Genomic DNA, 23,836 nt, shown 5'->3' with positions numbered 1-23,836 from the left:
TTCGCTCTGGGATTTGGCCTCCCTTTTTCTCAGATGGACCCTCTTCCCAGAAAAACCAGATATAGGTCGCATAATTTATACAGAGAAAGGGTGCCCCAGAGTTGTGAAAAAGCCACGGGCTCCCGCAGCTGCGTCACAGGATTTGATCACTTCAGCTGGGAGTGCCAGGAGATTTGAGACAGATGTTTTCAGACATGCCGCATGCCTAAAACATTTCCAGGGGTCGGGCGCAAATAGTGACTTAATAAGTGGAGGAACAGGGAAAGTATGCAAGTCGAGGACACAAGAGTTTATTCACCACTAGGTGCACGGCCAACCTCTGTGCATTACATCTGCCTGTCGGGGCTGGCTCTTTCATCTGTCGTGCCCTCCGTACTGCTCTTTGTCTGCCCGTGAATAAAGTGCAGCATTGTGGTTAGTAATCCCACTCCAGTGACTCGACTTCAAATGTGGTTTTGGAGTGCATCCCAGAGTTCTGTTTGCTAAGCTTCCTACTCCTGTTTCAGAGACACCACTGGATACAGAGCAGCAAGCACTAAAGGCTTCCCTCTTTCCTTAAACCTGTCGGGCTGTGGGCTCTCTCTTTCCCCTTCTCCCTCCTTTCCTTTCTCTTTTTCCTTTTTTTTTTTTTTTTTTTAAACCTTCCAAGGCAAGTTCATGGATACTAAGCTGATGTGTTTGTTGTTCTTTTTCTCCCTGCCTCCGCTCCTAGTGAGTAACCACACTGGCCGCATCAAGGTGGTCTTTACTCCGAGCATCTGTAAAGTGACCTGCACCAAGGGCAGCTGTCAGAACAGCTGTGAGAAGGGGAACACCACCACTCTCATTAGTGAAAATGGTCACGCTGCCGACACCCTGACAGCCACGAACTTCCGAGTGGGTGAGTTCCTCCACGGTCCTTAACCATCCTTACTGAATAGAGTTGTATGAGATCGGAGCATTTAGACACCCCTCCACTCACATGCTCTCTGCTTGAATGACTTTCTGTCTATGAGCCCGGATATGCTGCTTTCACGAGCTCCTTGAAATTACTTTCGGAATAATTTTTAACTTGATTTTTGGTTTCCAAGAGAACTGGCAAGGAGAGTATTGCCCTTTACGGCTTATCATGCAGACAGCCTTGGTGATGGGGAAGTTTCAGGAGGACAGAAGGGAATAGGCTTTAAATTAAAACCCTCCTGTCCCACTTGCATTGATCAATTTCAAATTTTATCTGCTCAGTGATAAGTGGAATTTATGTTAGATTTGACTCAGGTTACGAAATATGGCTGGTGAGTAAATTTAACCTTTTACTTCCTAAATAGCCAGGCTCTAAAAAAATTTCTAAAAATTAGCAAAAGATCTGTATTTTAGTTGTCGAAAGGGAGGCAGCCTTGCATCTTTTGCCACGTTTGTGCTGTGTATCAAAAGACTGAATTAGAAGTTGATGCAGGACACGGATTTGGGGGAAGATAACACTAGCAGATTACTGTCAGCACTTAAAACCTTTTAATTTTTTGTAATTTAAATAGGAACTACAGTAGGTACTGCAGAAAGTCTTTTTATACTTTTAAATTCTTTTTTATTTTGGACTTCTTTGTAAATGGAGAAAGTATTGTGGTCCACTAAATGCTGTCACACTGCCATGTTGTCATGCAATACGGTATTTTTGTCACAGAAAAATGTCTTTTATTATTTTTTTGACCAATTATGGTTTGCCATGTATACTCAAATAATCACAGACACCCACGTTACTTTATGAGTTACTCATAAGAATAACCCAAATGTCAGACAGATAATAACACTGGCTAGATCCGGTCTTTTTATGGAATATTGCTGTTTAGTCTTGGGAGTATGTGTCTAGGGGGCAGTGAGGGTGTCTGTTTCAAACTGATTTCCATCAAGACAAAATACAAGGAGACAGTTGAAAGTCCTTATTAGCGCTTTGATTATCGTATTGCTTTATCGTGATTCCTGTTGCTCTTGAGGTTGAAGCACTGTTCTTGATAGTCTGTGCTTGTAAAAAACCTGTGCCTGTAGATACTATTTAAAAGGTATTGTTAATTTTCTGGTACTTTGGGTGTATTTGTTAGAAGAATTTAGCTGTTAGGTGCCAAAAGGCACATTAGGCTTCAGCAGGGCAGAGAGCTGAGTCTAACGGGAAGTGTGTTAAACTGATGATCAGGAAACTAGATTCTGGTCCTGCCACTAAACTTGCTAATCTCTGTGGTGTGACAAGTTAGTATTTCTGGACCTTAGTTTTTCTCACCCCCAAAATAAATTGCTTATAGCCATTTATTCAATCCATCTCTAAAATCTTAGGACTTCTTCTTATCAGTTACAAGTGAAATTGGTTTTTGGCTTTTTTTGGAGGGCTATGGACAAGGAAGGGAAAAAGCAGATCCCATTGAGGTTATTAAGGGCTTAATGGCTTTTTCCCACTTTTGCTTTTCTGGATTGCCTTCCTTGCTCTCTTGTTTTTCTTCTTCCGTCATCATCATCGATAATGTCTGCTCCTTTTTCTTTTGATGTTTTTCATAAATCTTTATGGTAGGAATGACCAAGTAATTGTCTAGGTAATAATTTTTTGGCTTATGGTATATTCACTTTGAAACGAAATATTTGAAGGCTTTGAGACGGAGAGGAAGTCTACTTGTTAAAACATGCTGCACACTTTCCTCTCTGGCATTTAAGCAGTTGTTTAGGAACAGGATACACATAGCCTATTCAAAATGCAAAATGGAACAAAATCGTTGACCAAAAAAACTTCAAAACCAGGACTGAACTCTTCCAAAAAGGATCGGCAAAGTGATATCATTTTAAAAAATAATAAAAGGGACAGGGCATTGTAATGAATAGTTTCATGTCAGAAATCATAGGGAATATTTCTACTTTAATTCAAATATTAGATAATTTGAGGGACAAGGTTTAAACATTTTTGAACTTGGTGATTTTGTAAAATTTAGAGATTACAATTCTCTAGAAATACAGAGGTTTTCACAAATTTGTCTTCAGGCATGTAAGATATCTTTTTGGAATTTACTGGTTTAACATAATTTTATCACTTAAGGAAGTGGTTTTCTAGTTGATTTTTCTCTCTCTGTTTATAATATGTTAAATCTTTTGATAAATAAGTTATGTTATATGGAAAAGAGTTTGAGAAAAACTGTAAATGTGTTGTAACTTGTCTGCTGCTCTTTGGCCTCTGATATTTTAGGCTACTGAAAGGTGGGGACTGGAAAACTCGAAGGGGCAGGTAGTAAATATTTAGACTTCAGAGCCTTACAGTGTATGTCACAAGCGCTCAACCCTGTGTGATGTCATGATGGCAGCCATAGGCAGTACTTACGCTGAAACTGGCAGTGGGTGATTTGACTGTTGGGCTAGAGTTTGCTGACCCCTGCCCCAAGAAGTCGCAGTGATTCGGGAAAAACCATATGGATTGCATAGTTTAGGCATCTTAATTAAATAACCCATGTTGATGATCAGAACAGCTGAAATATTTTTTACCATTTTCATGGTGATGTCTGGTTATCCTGAAAGAAGTAGAATGGATTTGATGGTCACCATTTTGGACAAGGAAACCGAGGCACACTGGCTTGAGTTTGCCTTTGTTGCATAGCAAGTCAATTAGCTGGACTAGAGCCCAGGTCTCCTTGAGTCCTCTTTAACTCTCTGGGGTCTGACCATGATGTGTAGGAGGGACAGGGGGAAAGAAGGAGCTGGGGGACCTGGGTTTTGTGGGAAGGCCAGGTGGTATAACAGAGAATGAGCAACCGTGAGTTGAACAGCTCTGGGTTTGAATGCTGGCTTCATCTTGGCCGATGGTCATGCTCACAAGGGTCTGTGTCCTCTCCAGGTCCAGTCACATTGCCACACAATGCAGGTGGTAATAGGTAGGCAGTGGGTTATTCTGTAGCAGGCACAGGGGTGACACTGATTCCTTCCTTCCTGTGCTGTTTCTGTGTTGTCTTTTTGGTTTATGATGACTGTGAGTCTGAGAGGTTGAGAGGTGAAAGGCAGGTGCATTTCTCATGACAGTTAAGCATATTGTCTCCTCTCCTGAGTATTCCATGGGAGAATCATAAATATAACTTCTACTTAATGTGGCTCTAAAAGTGAGGCCCAGGAGTTCCCCGGTGGCTCAGCAGATTAAGAGTCCAGCATCATCACTGCTGTGGCTCAGTTCAATCCCTGGCCCTGGAACTTCTGCATGCCACAGGCATGGCCAAAAACAAACAAACAAACAAATAAAAAGTAAGGCCAAAATTAAGAGAATATCCAAGGGAAGTATCTGAGAGTCTAGGGTAAATTCATTTTTATGAGTGTGATATTGATATGATGTAACAGAATATTTACATTCAGGGGAATTTTCTCTAAAGCAGACATCTTTTGTGGCATTCTGACTTTTGCCTCCTTGCACTTCACTGCCTTTGCCTTTTTTAAAAAGGAAGACACATCCAGACACATCCCTAGTGGGGCGAGCCAGCAGGTAACTGTTGCTGTTGTAAAGGATTCTTGCTGTTTCATAGGGATATAGTGAAGATGACCTTCTGGGATTTTTTAAGTTTTTGTTTAAAGTTACAAGTTCCTCTAATAAGAAGAATGTAGGAATTCTATGTCATCACAACCAGAATATTTCAAACAAAATAATACTGTCACTTGGCATAACTTCCTTATAGAGAGAAATGCTGAAAGGCAATCATGATTGCTAAACTAACACAGTGGGTTTATGTGATGCTGCTTTCTCTGAGGAGTTAGGAGGGACTCATGTTCCCTTAGCACCATATAAATACTTAGGAAAAGCATTCGATAATTTTAAAAGCCATGATCCCATGTGTTATTTCATTTGATGCCTGTTTCTCCTCAGAGAGGTGAATGGTTCTGTCCGTATGTTGTAGCTGTGTGTACCAAGGCTTCAGTGGGTTGATCAAAGGTGACTTTAAGTCAGGGTTTCTTGTTCCAGAGTCCAGATACCTCTTGTCCTCCTGTGTTGCCTCCTGTGATCATGTATCAAGTGATTATGTAGACAGCATTGTACTAGATTTTCCAGGATGAGACAAACATAAAGCTGCCCTCGAAATGCTTAGACTTTGTGGAGGAGGCGAGGAGTGTGTGTAAATAACCCTCATGAAAGGTGGACAATTCATGGCAGGATCCCAGAGGAGGAGATACCGCTTCTTGCTGAGGAAAAATACATTGACAGAGAAGGGCTGGCATGGACCTTTTTTTTTTTTTTTTTGGTCTTTTTGCCTTTTCTAGGGCCGCTCCTGCAGCATATGGAGGTTCCCAGGCTAGGGGTCGAATCGGAATTGTAGTCGCCAGCCTACACCAGAGCCACAGCAACATGGGAACCGAGCCGCGTCTGCAACCTACACCATAGCTCACAGCAACGTTGGATCCTTAACCCACTGAGCAAGGCCAGGGGTCGAACCCGCAACCTCATGGTTCCTAGTTGGATTCATTAACCACTGAGCCACAACGGGAACTCCTGGCATGGACTTTTCTGTTCAGTTATTGATGCTTTCTGCTGTGGCTAACACACTGGCTCATGGTGGGAGCTGGGTGAATGCACGTTACCTGCTTATAGACTGATGGGGGCCCTGCACTTTGACACAATGAAACATCCCCAGATAAAAATGGATGGGAGATGTAGAGGGAAGGCTGAGGTAAAGTCGATAATGGGTAAATGAGACAAGAAGGCACAGGTGGTTTGTGGTGGTTGCATAGTTTTATTTAATGTCAGAAGCACAGAAGGCGCTAATACCGGTGGACAAGTCTGGGAGGTAGATTGCGGCAAGGCTGTGGGGCATCTTGAATTACAGCTTACGAATTTGGATTTTACTCTCAGAACTTACTGAGGCGTTTTCTGAAAAGCAGATGTTGATATTTATCATTTGGAAAAGAGAGGGAAAGTTTCTCAATGTTTTAGGTAGGAGACGAGTGATCTAATAGTGTAAATGAGCTCTCAGCAGCCCATGGTCACGATGCCAACCTCCAGCTGCTTTCACCTGTTGCGAGGTTGGTTTGTGGCTTTACCCCAGGACTCCGCCTGCGTGTGTCACAAAACCAACTTAACGCTTAACAGTGTCTGGGGTGGGATAGAAGCAGTTCGTGTTGCTGCGCTTGTTAGGTAGGTTCTCTTCATGAGGAGGAGAGAAACTTTACTCTTACCAAGGCATTAAATAAACCAACAGCACCTCTCAGGAGGGAGAAGCATTGAGACTTTTTTTTGGGGGGGGTGTGCAGCTTAGTTTAGACACCTAACCTTCTACTCTCTTGTCGTTGTTTGGATCCCTTGATGTTTACCCAGCCCAGAAACTATTGAAAGGCAACATGTCATTCTTGGAACTGCTACATGCATTTTCCTCTTAGCACATTGTACAAGTTTTGTGTTTGATAAAGATGAGCCAACACAATGCTAAAAGAAAGGGGTTGCTTTTTGTTTGGGCGAGTGCTTCTGAACTTGTCCAGCTACTCCCAAATATATTTCCTGGTCTTACCAAATTATTTTCTAATACTGAGTCCTGGTCATAAGGTAGAGCGTTTCCTTTAAGCTGTGAAGCATCCTTCAAAAGCTGGTATTGGGCCATATGATATCATTTATATGTGGAATATAAAATATGACACAAATGATCCTATCTAAAAAACAGAAATGGACTCACAGACAGCAAGAATAGACTTGTGGTTGCCAAGGGGGATGGGGCAGGGAGAGGGGTGGATTTCGAGTTTGGGGTTAGTAGCTGCAAACTATTATATTTAGAATAGATAGACAAAAGGATCCTACTGTATAGCACAGGGAACTATATCCAATCTCCTGGGATAGACAATAATGGAAAATAATATTAAAAGAATGTATGTATAACTGAGTCACTTTGCTGTACAGCAGAAATTTGGTACAACATTGTAAATCAATTAAAAAGGCTGGTATTGGGAACATTAATTCATCTTGTATATGCTTACTGAGTACCTACTCCGTGCCAGAGGTGGGTTTAGGCACTAGGCATATAGCAATTGACAAAAGAGGCAAAGTCCTTTTCCTCCTGCTGTATTAAAAATAGGTGGCTGTGCAATATATGGATCTTTAGGACATTATGCTAAGTGAAATGAGCCAGTTACAAGAAGACCAATACTGTGATTTCACTAATGAGGTACCTAGGCTAGTCAGATTTTCAGAGAAAGAGAGTGGTAGTGGCTGGTGTTGATAGAAGAGGGGAAATAGTGTTTGATGAGTATGAGGTTTCAGTTTTGAAGATAATATTCTAGAGCTCATACAGATGTACTTAACACTCTTGAAATATACACTTAGAAATGGTTAAGATATCATATGGTATTTGTCTTTGTCTTTCTGGCTCATTTCACTCAGGATGAGATTCTCTAGTTCCATCCATGTTGCTACAAATGGCATTATGTCATTCTTTTTTTTATGGCTGAGTAGTATTCCACTGTGTATGTATACCCCATCTTACGAATCCAATCATCTGTCGATGGACATTTGGGTTGTTTCCATGTCCTGGCTATTGTGAATAGTGCTGCAATGAACATGCGGGTGCATGTGCCTCTTTTAAGTAGAGTTTTGTCCGGATACCAGCACAAATGAACATCTCCTCAGAAAAGAAAATCATGGACTTGGAGAAGAGACTTGTGGCTGCCTGATGGGAGGGGGAGGGGGAGGGGGAGGGAGTGGGAGGGATCGGGAGCTTGGGCTTATCAGACACAACTTAGAATAGATTTACAAGGAGATCCTGCTGAATAGCATGGAGAACTTTGTCTAGATACTCATGTTGCAACAGAAGAAAGGGTGGGGGAAAAAATGTAATTGTAATATATACATGGAAGGATAACCTGACCCCCTTGCTGTACAGTGGGAAAATAAAAAAAAAATTATTAAAAAAAAAAGAAATGGTTAAGATAGAGTCATATGTGTTTTACCAAAATTAAAAAGACTGAAAATGGTGAGTGTACACTACTCTCAAATATATACTACCAAAAATATACTGTCAGAAGCATTATATATGATATAGTGTCAGGCAGTGATAGATGCTCTGAAGAAATAAAAAGTTGAGAGAGGAGAGAGGGAATGGGGAGTGGTGGGGGGAGGCATGTATCACTGTGCTGGGCATGTCAGGAAGGACTGTCTGGTGAGATGCTATCTTTAAAATTTTTTTTTTATGGCTGCTCCCATGGCATATGGAAGTTTCCCCATCCATAAATTGAATTCAAGTTACAGCTGGAACTACGCAGCAGCCATGGCAATGCCAGATCCTTTAACCCACTGCACCAGGACCGGGATCAAACCTGCACCTCTGCAGTGACCTGAGCCACTGCAGCTGGATTCTTAACCCTCTGCACCACAGCGGGAACTCCTGGAGAAGCTATTTAAACAGAGACTTATGAAGGGAATGGTGAGCTTTTTGCGGGATCACAAACTTAATCATCCAGCTGAGGAGCTGTTACTTTATTTAAACTGTAGAGCAACTCCAAGCCTGGTGTGAGAAGAATTCATTCAACTTTTCCTATATGTCATTTTGGGTTCGGTTTTAGCCATATGTATTGTCTCAGGGAATCATATTTAATAATACCTGTAGATGATAGAGAGCCTCATACACAGAGGATAGAGGCAAGCAAGACTTGTTGCCTGGGTGGAAAAAAATAGTCCTGAAATTATTGCAGAAGGAATTTTGGTTATTTATAATAAAAAGTTAGGATATTAGAGAACTTACCAAAAAAGCTGTTGTTACTTCTTTCTCCAACATTATTTTGTAGAAGACAGATCACATGATTTTTGGTAGGGAGTTTTTTTTTTTTTTTTTTTTTTTTTTTTTCGTCTTTTTATGGCCACTTCTGAGGCATATGGAGGTTCCCAGGCTAGGGGTCTAATCAGAGCTATAGCTGCTGGCCTACACCACAGCCACAGTAATGCAGGATCCAAGCCTACATCACAGCTCACAGCAATGCTGGATCCTTAACTCACTGAGCAAGGCCAGGGATTGAACCTGCATCCTCATAGATGCTAGTCAGATTCGATTCCGCTGAGCCAGCAACTCCTGGCATGGAGCTTTTAAGTAAGGGAAATCAAATTGGTTCTGCTTATGAGAGCTGGGGTGTGTGTGTGTGTGTGTGTTAGAGGGAGAGTGGTGAGTCAGGGGAGGCTTCATAGGAAGGTGGTTCCAGGGGTTGGTGGGACCAAGGAGGGGCAATAGCTTGTTCCTAAAAGCCAAAATCTGGAGAAAATGAGATGCTATTGGACAGAAGATAAAGATTCCTAAAGCTGAGAAAAGGAGGGTGTCAGAGTGGGTAGTATAAGAAAGTATGTCTGTTGTCAGGACAGTTTTTAAAAAAACCTTAGGTAACAGAGGGTTCAGCAGTCTGCGAACTCTGTGAGAAAGGCATGCATGATCGATTGCTCCTTTTAAGCCATGCCTGGTCTGTATCATGGGGGTGGATGGGACTTCTTGAAGGAGTCTTGCTAGGCTGGTCTAGGATAAATGACCTTTCAAAATTCCTTGGAGTCTGCAACACAATGTCACAAAGTGTGTATTTTTCCCTGGTCTGTCAGCCTGAGCATGTGGAATGATCTCTGGAAAACGCCAGACTGCTTAGCATAGCACACGGGGCCCTCCCTGATCAGCTGCTGCCTGGCTCCCCAGCTGTACCTCTTTCTCCTTGTTTCTGCCAAACTGCGCCTCCAGGGGTACTGGGGTCCCGCATACTCCAGGCCTTCTGTGCGTCTGGTCACACTGCCGCCTCTGCGTGGAGAACGTGCTCCCCCACCGAATCTGCCTGGATACCACTCACCGCTTTTTTTGCAAGAGTCAGCCTAGCACCACTTGGGCCATGAAGCCTCGTCTCCCTTTTTGATTGCCATGCCTGTTTCTTCCACTGAGCTCCGAACTGCTTGGGGACAGGCCCTGTCCATGTCACACTGGTGTCGCCAGAGGCAGTGCATTGCCTCACTTTGGAGATGCTTAATGCATTCTGGTTGACAGAGTGCATTGTCTCTGCAGGTGCCTAGGGGAAGGGGGCATGTACATACTTACTGAATGCAGCTTCTCACTGTATTTTTTATTTTTTTTTAATTTGGTCATGGCGGGCAGTGGCTTGATGTGGGATCTCAGTTCCCAGGCCACAGCAGTGAAAGTGAGGAGTCTAACCACTAGACCACCAGGGAACTCCCCCCAGTGCAGCTTCTTCGTAACCTCTCAGGTACCTGAGAAGGCAGCAGTGGAATAATCATCTGAGAAGCCTCCAGAGGGTTTGGGTCACAGAGGGTTTGGGTCACATTCCAGTGTCTGCAAGATGCATGAAAAAGGGCACCTTTGTAACACTGCCCCAGGAGTTTGGATTTTATGTTTTTAACACGGACTGCCATGTGCTTTCTACTCAAGGCCAAGTGCAGTTAGATTTCCGTGCCTTTAGTACAGTTTCCCGCTGCACAGAATTCCTGTTCCCCATTCCTGCATCTATCTAAATATGACAGTCTTTTAAGGAAGATTGTCAACCTCGAGTTTCATTTCAAACACTTCTGCCTGTGCTGTCTTTTTTTTTTTTTTTTTCCCCTTTCCAGTTTCTTCTCTAGTCATTGGCCTGATATTTGACACTCGGTGGCCTAGTTAAGTTGTACTGCTGATCGGGCTGCAAAACCTCTTGATCCCATGCTGATAAAATGAATATCCCATAATGCCTGGAGCTTCCCTGTAGAGTTGTTCTGAGGCTCACAAGAAGCAGCAAGCTGGAGGTGTATGAGGGTTCCTTGGATAACCTGGAAGATCTTTCCCTGCTCCCAAAGATCATAAATCCTTCTTTGAATTAGCGAGCCCCACCTCCTCTGAAGTGGGGCAGCTGCACTTACATCCCCTGGGACTTGGGGATGGGGAACACTTCCTGTCTGCCACAGAGATGGTAGTTTCTTCGTTTACTGATCCTGCTAGCACAGTAGCATCAAAAAAGACACAGGAGGATGTTTCTTTGACTTCTTCATGTTGGCCCTCTGTTACTAGTGCACGAAGGCTCTTCAGTTACATTTTAGGCTTGCTCCTGGCAGGTTAGACTATGCACAAAGTATTGTCAGTTATCATCATCATAGCAGAGGAAATAGGCTCGTGTCATGCCCTTCTCTGCCTTGGGTCATGCACCATCTCCTTGAGGGGTTCACTTGCTTACCCAGGACGCTCTTGCATGGTGCCAAAGCCTGCTGGCAAGGGTGAAAGCTCTTAAACAATGCAGCACATTTTGGAATCCAAAGCTAAGGGCAGGAGGAAAAGTAATCATCTTGAATAGATGGGGCATCCCCCGTGGAGTATGATTATAACATTTGATCCTGACTTGTGCAACTCACCTGGCTGTCATCTGTGTCAGTTACCTCTGGACTCCTAGGTTGGGGTAAATTTAAAGATGCTGCCGGACTTAAAATAGATATTGAAATCACATCTGTGTGATACACTATATACCTGCAGCATTTATGGGCTTATGAGTTGGATTCAGTTTTGCATCTATAGTCTAAAAGTCAAATGTTTGTATCAGGTTTTAATATTCAGGTATATACACTCTTTCCAAGTGGAGGAAGAATAATGAGTTTGTGTATTGTTGGAAAAATCTCTTGGAACTAACATCACAGATGATGTGAAAATGTTTTTGAGGGCAGCCACGCAGTCCTCTTCAAGCTATGCGGTCCAGGAAAATAAAATAACTACCAAATGGGGAAGGATAAAGTCAGTAAGGAAGTTTGTTTGCAATGTATTTCCCAAAGTTATATCACAAAGAAAATGAGAAGCTCCAGATGCCCTTCCATTGCCAATTTAATGTAATCCTGTCATTGATGCACTTATTAAAACTTGATTAAATTTCTGTTTAAATTGAGGGGTATGGGTTTAAGGAATGGTTTACTGCTTGATTCCATTATCTTGAATTGAGACTCATGCAATAATTACTGAAAAACTGGCATGACTGCAGTGTTGGCTTTTTGTAAGATTTGGTGGAAAAAAGAAACGACTTCATGCAGTAATGAGAGATTTCTTCACTCCGAGACCAAACTTCAGATGCCCATCAGATTGAATAAAAATTTGTTCTGGATTATGGGGACTTTCTAAGCTTTCCTAGTACAAAAACTCAGCCTAATTTTCTTCAGATTTTGCCTAGAAGAGGTAAAACACAAACCTTGACATTGAAATCTTTTGCAATGAGGAAAGCAAACCACTGCCCTTTTCCTAGCAAATTAGGGAAATACACTAGAACCTTCTTAAGTATGTCTAGCTAGATGAAAATATGTCACTTTTTGCCACTGCATTGTCTCTTTCTAAAGAAAGGGTGATTTATGAGCCCTTTGGATCTTCTTGTGGTATTAATAACATTTTGAGCCAACTGTTTTATTGGGTGTACACAGAGGGTAATTAGAAACATCTGAGAGTCGCATAATGTGCCCAGAAAACCATCATGTTGTATGGAAAAGAAAAAAAAAATAACATACATGCCAAAGCTGTGTACTTGATAAACAGATGCATTAATGTTAAATGAAAATTTACTGTTACACCATTTTTGAAAAAGAGGTTAAACTCTTCAGGCTGAAAATATCCTTTTATTGAAATAAACTCACTGCAGAAATCATACCCTTATTTGGTAAAAGACTTCTGACTGTGCTATTCATACAATAATTATCATTTCCCTTCTGTCAAACTTCATCATATTATAGACCATTTTCTGCCAGAAGAAGTATTTCTTCTTCTTTTTTTACCTGGCAGTGACTTGAAAACTTTAGAAATCTGAGGGATCTCAATTAAGGAAATTAACTCTTAGAAACATACTGCACCAGGGACTAATACTGCCCAATTTGCCTAATAGTCTATACTAGAAATTGGATTGGGATTCAAGAGGGCTGGGCTCTATTTGAACTGGTTATTTGAAATTTGAGCTGCTCCAATGGTCGCTGAGCTTGAATATTTGAGTAAGCAGCAATCACAGCGGCTAAGTCAGGGTCTGATTTAAATCAGGTCCTGTTCTCTCTTCCCTCAAGACAAAATCTAGACAAGAAAACCTAACATTTGGTGGTGGCTGGTGAATGGTTCTTTTCATCTTCATTCACAAATAACAAGCCTTTATGAGAAGTCAATGCTGAGTCAAACTGACATATCCCAGGCATCCGCAGACAGGGCTCACGCTGGGGGCCTCCCGTATCATGTCAACCTGCCCTGCTCTTCATGTCCCCAGTGGGTGTGACATTTTTGTCCTTTTTGACGATCTTGAATGGGCATCCTCATAGCTCACAGAAGCAGAATTATAGCTGAATGTTTGTCTTGCCAGAGGTGGATGGTGACGTAATGAAGCCGCTGAAAGGAGAAGTGGCTTCACCTGTGCAAAAGTGTTTACAGTGGGGAAGTGGTGGGACAGCCATGAGGAGCTCTTGCTGAATGAACCCTGGCTTCAAATGCCTGCCTCCTCTAGACCTGAAATCTGTGGGCTCAGTCCTGGTGCCACAACGGAATGTCCTATGGATGATGGAAGAGGTACAGATGTCCAGCCCACACCTGGCTTCCTAAATCAAAATTTCTGCATGTGCCTTGGGGGATGTGTAGTTTGATAACTGTGCAGGTGTTTGTTACATATATGGTTTTGATAGAGACATAGCGTCTAAACCAGTGCTCGTCACCCTTTAATATTCTTAAGATTTACTTTGACTCTTGATAAAATGCAGATTCTGATTCAGTCAGTAGAGAGTGGGGCCTGAGATTTGGTATTTTTAGCAAGTTCCTGGGGGGATGGGGTGCAGCTTGGCTCATGAGATCATCCTTTGGGTAGCAAAGGTTTAAGGCATTAATTCACTACTGATAAACAGTGGTTTTTCAGAAAGATAAAGTGTTATGATTGAATGATACTTAAGGAGTTCCTGTCTGAGCTTGATACTGTATTAGGAAATGACTTTTACATGTCAGTCAGAGGAGACACGGCTGTATAATCAAAACATTATACAACATTGTACATGCAGGTCACCTACCTTAGTTTCCTTCTCAGAGCCGAGGCTTCCTCGCCCTTTGGGGCAGCCCCTTGGCAGGCAGGGTCGCAGCAGGACTGTATTCTTGCCGTGTGAAAGCGGGGGAGCAGGTTGCCTTCTCCCTTTACCCTACATTGTGGTATCCTCTAGCCTGCCTCCTTCCTACAGAATTTTCCAGGGGGCAGTCAGAAAGTCTCATTGTTCATCATGTTCCCTGAATTCCAAGGGGTGTGTATAACAACCTCTCTAAAGAATTCTCACCTTCTTTGCTCCAGTGCCACAACCTGGTTTCTGCAGTGCAGCTGGCATTCCAGGAAGTCAGACGACTGTTCCTGGCTTTTGTCCTCAGCTTTGGGACAGATCCCTTAACAAAAGTTCCTTTCTAGAGTCTGCATGACTATACATACGCAAGATCGATGCTTTTGAGCCTGCTCGTACTAGATTTGAGTTGTTTTCTCAGAAGTGGATGGGAAGTTGTATTTGCACAGATCCATTCTTATTCTAAGTCCTCTGTGTTATTAATGTTAAGCATTTTGAAAGTATCGAAAGCTAGTCTTTAACTTTTTTTTTTTTTTTGGCTCTGACCCTGGCCTGTGGAAGTTCCCAGCCAGAGATCAAACCCATGCCACAGCAGCAGGGACAACACTGAATCCTTAAGCCAGTGAGCCCAGAGAACTTCTGAGGCTAGTCTTTAAGGGAAGATACACTTGAGCGATACCAAGGTGTCCAAACCCATCACACCACCATTGTCCTGACTTTCTGAGAACATATGATCTCTATCCTGAAGTTGCCTACCCATGGAGTGCCTGGATTTTGACTGGCATTCGTGGCGCTTGGGAGCACTTTCAACACTGTAGAGAAGTGGAGGTAATGGACAATAGGCGTCATGCATTTATTAGTGGGGATAGCAGAGCTGAAACTCCCCCTCTTTTGTGCCATCAAAATCCCCCCATATTTTATTCACCTCCCTCTGGCCTCTTCCTCTTTCTGGTACAGTCTCCTGACACCTGGGTTCTGGGTCTTAGTCCCTGTCTCTGATTTCCTCTCATGTTTCCTACATCCACCAAGCATGTCCTTAGCTGGGTGCCCACTCACTTTCCTCTGAAGTATCTGGTTCATACCCTTAATGCAGATGGGAGGGGGAAAAGTTGAGTTTGTCTAATGGTTTTCAACCAGGAGAAGTTTGGCTTCCCACAAGAGACATTTGGCAGTGTCAGGGGACATTTTCGTTTGTCCAAACTGGGGCTCGTGGGAGTTACTCCTGGCATGTAATGGTTAGAGGCCAGGAGTGCTGCTAAGTAGCCTACTGTGCACAGGGAGACAACCCCCACAATGAAGAATTACTGGCCCAAATGTCAACAATGCCAACATTAAGAAGCCCTGCTCTAGACATTGCCCTTTCCCCCCACATCTTGGGCCCACACTCTGGTGTTCTGTCTGGCTCCCTGGAGAACCCTTCCTTCTAAATCTCCAGATTGTTCTCTAGGTAAAATCTGAAGCATTTTTGTCACAAATGTACTCCTTTGATGATGTTGCTGGGGCTCAGACTGACAGCTCTCTCAGTCCTCCTTGTTCATGGGTTCCCTAATAAACTGAACCCTGGTTCCTTGATTTGCATTTGTCTGTTTATACGAAATGATCTTGTCAGATTTTAGAGGGTACAAGAATTGAGATGGTTTGGGATGCCTCAGATGACTCAACAAGTAGGATTGATTGGCCTTTATTATGAGGATTCTTTAGAAACTGAAGCAAGAAATAAGAAATGGGAAAATGCTTAGCACAGGAAGCATTTTTTTTTTAAACACATCTCAGAAGCGATTGTGTAATAAAACCAACTTTCAGCACGAACCATTGCTACTGTGGATGCTTGTTTGCAAAGTGTCTGTGCTATGGCTATTGGGAAAAGAAAGAAAGCCAAGTGTGTTTATTTGAACAATAGCATCATCCCATGTTTAAATAAACATAGCACCTTGGGAGGCTACAGGTTTGTTATTTCTAACCCAAATGTCTTTACACATGCCTCTTGAAGCATCATGTTGCCAAGTTTGAAAGTAAAAACTATCCAAGCATTAAACATCTGACATATTATTTAACTTGTTGAAAAAAGAAAAACGTCTGTGGCCAAAACACTCTATGTTAGTTGGAGAATGATATATATATTGCATATATATATATATATATATACACACACATATATATAATGTTTTTCAAGCACTCACTTTTGGATGGAGAAAGAGCCCCAGAGAGCAAGTAAAGACATTGCTTTCACCTGCACATGACTTCTTATAGTAGTTTTCCATTATGTTTTGGTCATCTTGCCCAGGAAAGTTGGAATTTTCACAACTGATGCTTGGTGCTTTTTGACTTGAATGAAATGCCTGTTCTTAATTCCATCAATATAGGGGTGATATATTTTGTTGCTTATAAAGCGCATAATGCATGCGGCTGATATTGCTTTTCCGTTCTATCTTTTCTTTAGTTATGGTAAAGTATAACATTTACCATTTTAACCATTTTTAAGTGCATACTCCAAGGCATTGAATATTTAACAATGGTGTATAGCCATGACCACTATCCAGTTCCATAACTTTTTGTTGTTTGAGAGACTCAGTACCTATTCAACAGTAGCTCCACAGAAGTTCCTGTTGTAGCTCAGGGGTTAAGAACCTGACATTAGTGTCCGTGAGGATGCAGGTTCGATCCCTGACCTCACTCAGTGGGCTAAGGATCCAGTGTTGCCAAAGCTGCAGCTGAGGTCACAGGTGTACTGCAGTTCTGACTTGACCACCAGCCTGGGAACTTCCATATACTGCAGGTGCAGCCATTAAAGGCAAACAAACAAAATTCCCCAATCCTCTCTACCTGTTCTACTTTCTGTCTCTATAAGTTTGCTTAGTTTTTCTGTCTCTGTAAGTTTCATGTAAGTAGAATCATACACATTCATCTTTTTGTGTCTGGCTTATTTCACTTTAGGTAATGTTTTCAAGATTCATCCACGTTGTAGTGTGTGTCAGAATTGCCTTTTTTTTTTTTTTTTTTTTTTTTTTTTTGTCTTTTTGCTATTTCTTGGGCCGCTCCTACGGCATGTGGAGGTTCCCAGGCAAGGGGTCGAATCGGAGCTGTAGCCACCGGCCTACGCCAGAGCCACAGCAACGCGGGATCCGAGCCGCATCTACAACCTACACCACAGCTCACGGCAACGCCGGATCCTTAACCCCCTGAGCAAGGGCAGGGATCGAACCCGCAACCTCATGGTTCCTAGTCGGATTCGTTAACCACTGCGCCACGACAGGAACTCCAGAATTGCCTTTTTTTTAAGGCTGAATAACTCATCATTGTTTATTCATTCATCTGTTGATGGACATTGAGGTTGTCTCCATCTACTGAGAAAAAGACTGCTGTGAACATGGTGTTCAAGTGCTGTTGGAGGCCCTGCTTTCATTTCTTTGAGGTCTATACCTGGAAATGGAATTGCTGGATCCTATGGTAGTTCCCTTTAACTTTTTGAGGAATTGTCAAACTTTTCCACGGTGGCAGCACCATTGCATATTCCTACCAGTGGTGCCCTGGGTTTCTCCTTCCTCCGTGTCCTTGCCAATACCTGTTACTGTCCTTTTCTTTGGTAACAGCGATCCTAGTGGGTGTGAGGTAACATCTCACTGTAGTTTTGATTTGTGGTTCCCTAATGACTGATGATGTCGAACCTCGTTCGATGGGCTTACTGCACTTTCGTCTATCGTCTTTTGGAGAAGTATTTATTCTAGTGCTTTGCCTAATTTGGAATTGGCTTGTTGTGGTAGATTTTCTAACAATTGGGATTTTTCACTTGCCAAGTCAGGCATTTAATTCAGTGTTATAGCTATAGCTGTTATCACGGTGAATCTTCTGGGAGACCTGAGTTCTAGTCCGGGTCCTGCCATTTGGATGAGACTCCTTTTAAATTTTTCATTTGTCAAAGGAGGAGTTCAAGAAGTAGATGTTCATGATCTCTCGCGCCCTAAAATGCTATTATCCTGTGTAATGTCAAGTTTGTTTTAGGAGAATGATTTTAGGAGTGTAAATGGAATTAGGCTATCTTTGGTGTGTTTTGTTCTGAAAATATTTACTATGATTTCCAAGTAGGTACAGTGTGTTCCTTTTTGTACTTTTTTGGCTCCACTTTCCACTTTAAATCAAAGGACGGTTGTATACAAGTGTAGTAATAGATTGTGTGGTGATGCGTCATCAACCTGACAAGCTTGATTGGAACTCTAGAGGCCTAAAATATTTGACAAGCTTACAAATGACATGGTATTTTCTTGCCTAGTTATTTAGATCAAAGCGTTCAGAAGAGTTTGGCCGAAACAGAATGACTCCATGGTGGCCTGAAGAAAGCACAGCTTGTATGGCGTAGGATGAAAGGATGGACTTGGGTTGGGCAGGTCAAGTTCAGGTTATAAATGGTGTGTGTGTGTAGAAAACTGAAATGGAAGCCTGCATGCTCTAGAAAGTGCTGGGCCCCATCTACAAACTATAACAAACATGTGGTTTAGGATTAAAAATCTGAGCGGTAAGAGTTTAAATCACCTTATGGGGCGGGGGGGGGGGGTAAAGTCAAAACTTAATTTTAAACTTAAGGAACATAGTTTGTATTGTAATTGAAGAGGTAGCTGTTCCATCTGATACATGTTTGAGTTCATTTATCTCTTGCCAATTCCCCAGGTTATCTTAATTTACTTGGATTAACAGCTCCTTGAATTTTTTTTCTTCCTGTGGAATTAAAGAAAAAGCCAGATGCCTGAGCATTTTGCAACAGTCACAGTATAGAGTTTCATAGTGCCTGGGTGGGAAATTCAGCCTGCCCTGCATCCCTGGAGGCATCAGCAGGCTCCCTGTTCCTTCAGGAGATGGGAGGGTAGAGAGGGAGAGAGACTGGGGTGTTTGCTTGCAGCCCCCTTCATGGGGAGCTCTCTGCCAGTTCCTTATTTCTGCAGTCCCAGGACATGGTTCTCACTGTGGTTTTCCCAGAACTCAGCAGCATTCCCATATACCTGGGTCGAGAGTCTCTTACTAGACTGTTTTCAATTTTGCCCCATTTTAATGTGCCTTTTTTTCTTGCCTTTTGACTCACACTAGAATTAGTTAAAAGACCTTAAGGCAGGTTTTTAAACAGTTGACTTGTATGGCATCTCCTTAAAATAAATAAATAAACAAACAAATACACACATATATATATAATTAGTTTTTATATATGCTAAAAATTTAAAAGACAAAAGAGGGCTTATTCTAGAGTGAAAAGTAAGCCTTCATTCCACCTCTGTCTTCTAAACATCCTTTTCTCTTGTGTGGAGGCAAATGTCCTTACCCATTTCTTAAGTATTCTTGAATTTGAACATGGGAGCCATATAGCCTTGAGAATGCTAAAATATTTACTGTATTTCACTGTGCTTTGTTCACTGAGCAATTCCTATCAGCACCAACAACTCTGCATTGTTCTTTTTGATGGCTGCGTGATATTCCATCCTGACATAAACCATAATGTATTTAACTAGACTGCATTGTTCAACATTTGCCTTTGCAACTTTTGCTGTTACCATCCAAGTGGCAGTGAATAATGAATTCTTAGTACACAAAGGTGATTATCTGAGGATAAATTCTGAGAAGCAAAATTGCTGCATCAAAGGGTATGTTCTGGCTTAATTTTAACAGCTATTTACCAAATCATCTGCTGTGAAAGTTGAGTCATTTCCATTCCCAATACTGAGAATTTAAATCAGGATTTAGAATCCTAATTTGCATGTCCCAATAAAGATATCATTTGTTTTATCATACTCTTGCCAATACAGATTCTTACGTATTTTGAACTCTGCCACTCTGATAGATAAGACTTCTAGTTTGTATTTTACTGGTGCATGAGAATGGGTCTTCTCATGTGTCTAAAATTGGGTTTCTCAACTGCACATTTTTCCCATTCAGGCTGGATAATTGCCTGTTTCATGGGCCTATCCTGTGCATGGTAGCTGCATTCCTGGTCTCTACCCTCTAGATTCAGGTAGCCTCCCAACCTCCGCCTGGCATCCAAGTTGTGACAACTAGAAATGTCTCCTATCATTGCCAATCACTCCTGGGGGCAAATGCACCAGGAGTTGAGAATCCACTGCCTAAAAGTTTTTCTCCTTTGTGTGTCCCCACCCCTCCTCCACTCCCCCACCTGAATGTTGGTGTTTTAACTTGGCTTGTGGTAGTTTTGTTTTGTTTTTCCTTTTCGGCCTTGTAGAAATTTTGGATTTTTGTATAGTCAGACTTATCAGTCTGCTTCTTACTACTTACACATAATTGATAGAGAATTTGTTTTTGGTAAAATTTAGTTAATCAATAAAGTTACCAAATTCATCTTTGATCAGCGGTGACACCTCTTAAATCTTAACAACAAACTCTGAGGGAGGATACCAGGGTAAGCCTTGACTTTTGTTGAGTGACATATAAATCTGTTGAGTGATTAGAAGTTGTCACCTACCACTTATTCAGTGACCAGCCCTGTGTTGGTCACCTTCCATGTATTACATTTTAACCTTAGAGCAGACTGAATCAGCAGATTTTTTTTTTTCCACATCCATGGCATATGGAATTTCTCAGGCCAGGGATTGAATCTGAGCTGCAGCTGCGACCTGTGCCACAGCTGCAGCAATGCCAGATCCTTAACCCACTGCACCAGGGTGAGAATTGAACCCACACAGCCACAGAGACAATGGTGGATCCCCAACCTACTGTGCCATAGTGGGAACTCCAATGAGCAAGCAGGTTTTTATTGTCAATTTATAGACGAGGAAACTCAGGAACAAAGAGGTTAAGGCACTTGCCTAAGGCCACAGGGCAAGCAGATAGCACAGCTAGACTTGAGCCCCACCTCCCGGAGAAGCCCAGGACTGTGCTCTTCTGTGTGTGGTGGTGTCTTAGAGTCACCTCTCTGTGCCAGGGTTGGCATGAACCCTCAGGGGAATTTGGAGGGGAAAGAGCACTTGTGATGGTCCGTGAGATCCGCTTTCTTCTGGGTTTGGATAGGCCCATGGAGTGCTTGTATCCATTGCATCTGACCCAAGTCATTCACTGAATCTTGAGTCTTGGCCTGACCTCTGTCACATCCATGTGTGAACTTGACTTTCCTTATCTCTAAATGAGAGGGATTAATGCCTACTTCATAAAGTTGTTGTGAGGGTCAAGTGAAGTGTGGTTTTGTTAGAAAAACGCATTTATGATCAGAGCAGTGTCCATATTATCAGGCGTTATTACTAATTCTGTGATCACCACACATCATACATTGGATTATATAAAACTGTACTTTATTAAACTATAACACGAACATATTTAAACATAATGTAAGATATAAGAGATTGGCATTGATAGAAGTAACCGATATATATTGAATTACTTGTGTACATTAAAATTTACCAAAATCGCAAATTGATAGCATTCAACATTATATCATTTAATGACATCTCAAGTTTGATCCAAAAAAATTCTCTTCTCTTACACGTAGCTTTAATTTTAGAGGAGTCAGAAAAATTTTGATCCCATTTGATTTACTGTTTGGGGTTTTCATAAAGAATTTAAATAGTTGGCAGTTCCGCAGATGACAGATTTTTACACAGTTGATCGTCACTTCATTGGTGACTAAAGCACAGAGTTTTAAAATCTGGACTCAAAGCATGCATGGAAAGCACATGTTGATTTCCCTTCCTTCTGAAGTACTTTGCCTTTGAAATATATAATTTAACCTTAAAATTATAGATGCAGAAAAATTTATCAGTCAAACATCCAAAGTATTGCATTTCAGAGACTTGTTACTGTTTGGGATTATTTAAGATGTCATTAGTGCAAATAGAGTGATCATGTGGTTAATACATGTACGGAAATGACGAGCTGAGGATGGTAAACAATGAAGGAAGGAAAATGACATTTCACAGGTGGCTTATTTACTATTATCAGTGTGTTTCTAAAAACTCAAAACCTGATGACTGTACGATTATACCAAATAATCCTGTATGCCTCAGGAGTCATCATGTCCTAGAAATCTGTGGGGATTTGTTTTGTGACATGAATGCAAGACCCTTGGAACTGAGAGTGGCTTCAAGAATATCTAGTTCACTCTTTTCATTTTACACATCAGGACATTGATGTCCAGAGAGGGAAGGGGACACCCTCAAAGTCACAGCGAGTGGCAAAGTTCAGATTGAGACCCTGCCTTGAGCTTCTCATTGCATTGCCAAATGAGTTGTTTTTGTAAAATTACTATATCTGGAGATTGCGTGAAGTGTCTTTCTGTGGGATGATGACACTGTGTGGTGATTTCTAATGTAGCTTGCATGTGTAAGACAGGTGTATCTGAGAGGGATTCTGCTCCATTGTTCTCTAGTGACCCCATTCCTGCCCAGATAAAGAAAGGGAGAGAATCACAGGATAACTGGACAAAGATAGACTGAACATACTTAACAAAAGATGTAAAACAGTATTCTCCAATCACCATGAACCTTTGCTCAACAAAAGAATGAGTAGATTATGCTCTGTCAACTTCAGATAGAGATTGATGCTGTAGAATATACCAAACCCAGATATCAGGATTAGGAATTATAAATACAAGTAGTCAGAGTTCTTGCCGTGGCACCATGGGATCCGTGGTAACTCTACAAGTGCTGGGACACAGATTCAATCCCTGGACTGGCACGGTGGGTTAAGAATCCAGTGTTGCAGAATTCCCAGCAGTAATGAACCCGACTAGCATACATGAGGACACAGGTTTGATCCCTGGGTCTGCTCAGTGGGTTAAGGATCTGGCATTGCCATGAACTGTGGTGTAGGTCACATACGCGGCTCAGATCCCGAGTTGCTGTGGCTGTGGTGTAGGCCAGCAGCTGTAGCTCCAATTCAACCCTTAGCCTGGGAACTTCCATATGCCATGGGTGCAGCCCTAAAAAGAAAAAAAAAAAAAAAAAAAAAAAAAATTCTGGTGTTGCTGCAGCTGTGGTGTGTAGGTCGAAACTGTGGGTTGGATCTGATCCCTGGCCTGAGAACTCCATATACCTGGGGCCAGGGGTGGGGCCTGGGAGAAAAACAAAAGGTGGTGGTATAGAAGCAATATGCCGGGACATTGGCAGGGGGGTCCTCCTGTCCCAGCCCCAGAAGGCTACTCCCTGCCCATAGCGCCTCCTGCAGGACATGGTAAAGACTGGATGCCCTAGTTTTGTACCATTTCCTGGAATTAACCAAGAGAAGAAAGTGAGAGAGGCCATTTTGGATGAGCTCAGGGGCCTGGAGACTCACTTTTCCCAAACTAATTCCTAGAGGGGTCCTGAGTAACATTTTCTTAGCTCATTTAGAGGAAATCGAGTCATAAAGTACCTATGATTCATTGACGTTGTGGTTATCAAAGGAGTCACCTTCTAGCCAGAAAATGGAAGATTTTTTTCCAGTGATTCACATGTATTGCCCAGAATACTTCAACTTCCTGGAATTTAAAATATAAACTGAAGTCTCCTGGCAGTAACTCTTAAACACCAGAAGTCAATGAATCTTCCTTTCCTGTCTCCTGTCCTCTCTCTGCCCCTCCTCTCCCTTCCCCCCTTCCCAGTAACCCTGATTCTTCAGATGCATCGCAGTACACCTAAATGCTGGGTTACTGTGAAGACAAAGAATGGTTGGTCTTCAAAATGGCAGAAACACAGCATGTACCTTTTTTCTTTTCTGTAGAACTGATGACACATTCCTAGTCTAGCAAATCGTATAATGAGACAGGAAACATATTTGTTAGGAGAGCTCCTTTAAGGTGAGATGAAAATGTCTATTGTGCTTCTTCATCTCATGGCCAGACAGAATGCAATGAGATGGGAATGTAGGCAG

At 42.1% G+C, this 23,836-nt stretch overlaps 1 protein-coding gene and 1 long non-coding RNA gene across 51 annotated transcripts in view; one reads left to right on the top strand and one right to left on the bottom strand.

Moving 5' to 3' along the window:
- The window catches only part of LTBP1 (latent transforming growth factor beta binding protein 1), a 523,079-nt gene that overhangs the window by 271,186 nt on the left and 228,057 nt on the right, over positions 1-23,836 (top strand). For 43 of the 50 annotated variants that reach the window (XM_085019627.1, XM_085019610.1, XM_085019630.1 and 40 more), the window contains one exon: positions 713-880. The exons of the other annotated variants lie outside the window; for them this stretch is intronic. In XM_085019627.1, coding sequence (XP_084875753.1) covers positions 713-880 — 168 coding nt within the window. The remainder of the gene's footprint in view (positions 1-712; positions 881-23,836) is intronic. 50 annotated transcript variants of the gene reach the window in all.
- Positions 601-4,239, bottom strand: LOC146404886 (uncharacterized). The gene is made up of 2 exons (XR_014842313.1): positions 3,711-4,239; positions 601-3,613 (listed from the first exon to the last, which is right to left on the bottom strand). It is a non-coding gene; the product is annotated as an uncharacterized LOC146404886 (long non-coding RNA).

The sequence above is a fragment of the Sus scrofa genome, chromosome 3 (genome assembly GCF_054392235.1).
Source record: "Sus scrofa isolate SSC_HxYL_T2T_F1_AM1 chromosome 3, Sscrofa_HxYL_maternal_Yorkshire_Landrace_v2.0, whole genome shotgun sequence".
NCBI classification, from domain to species: Eukaryota; Metazoa; Chordata; class Mammalia; order Artiodactyla; family Suidae; genus Sus; species Sus scrofa.
Note: the sequence above shows the minus strand (reverse complement) of the source record. Positions and strands in the feature narration are given on the sequence as shown.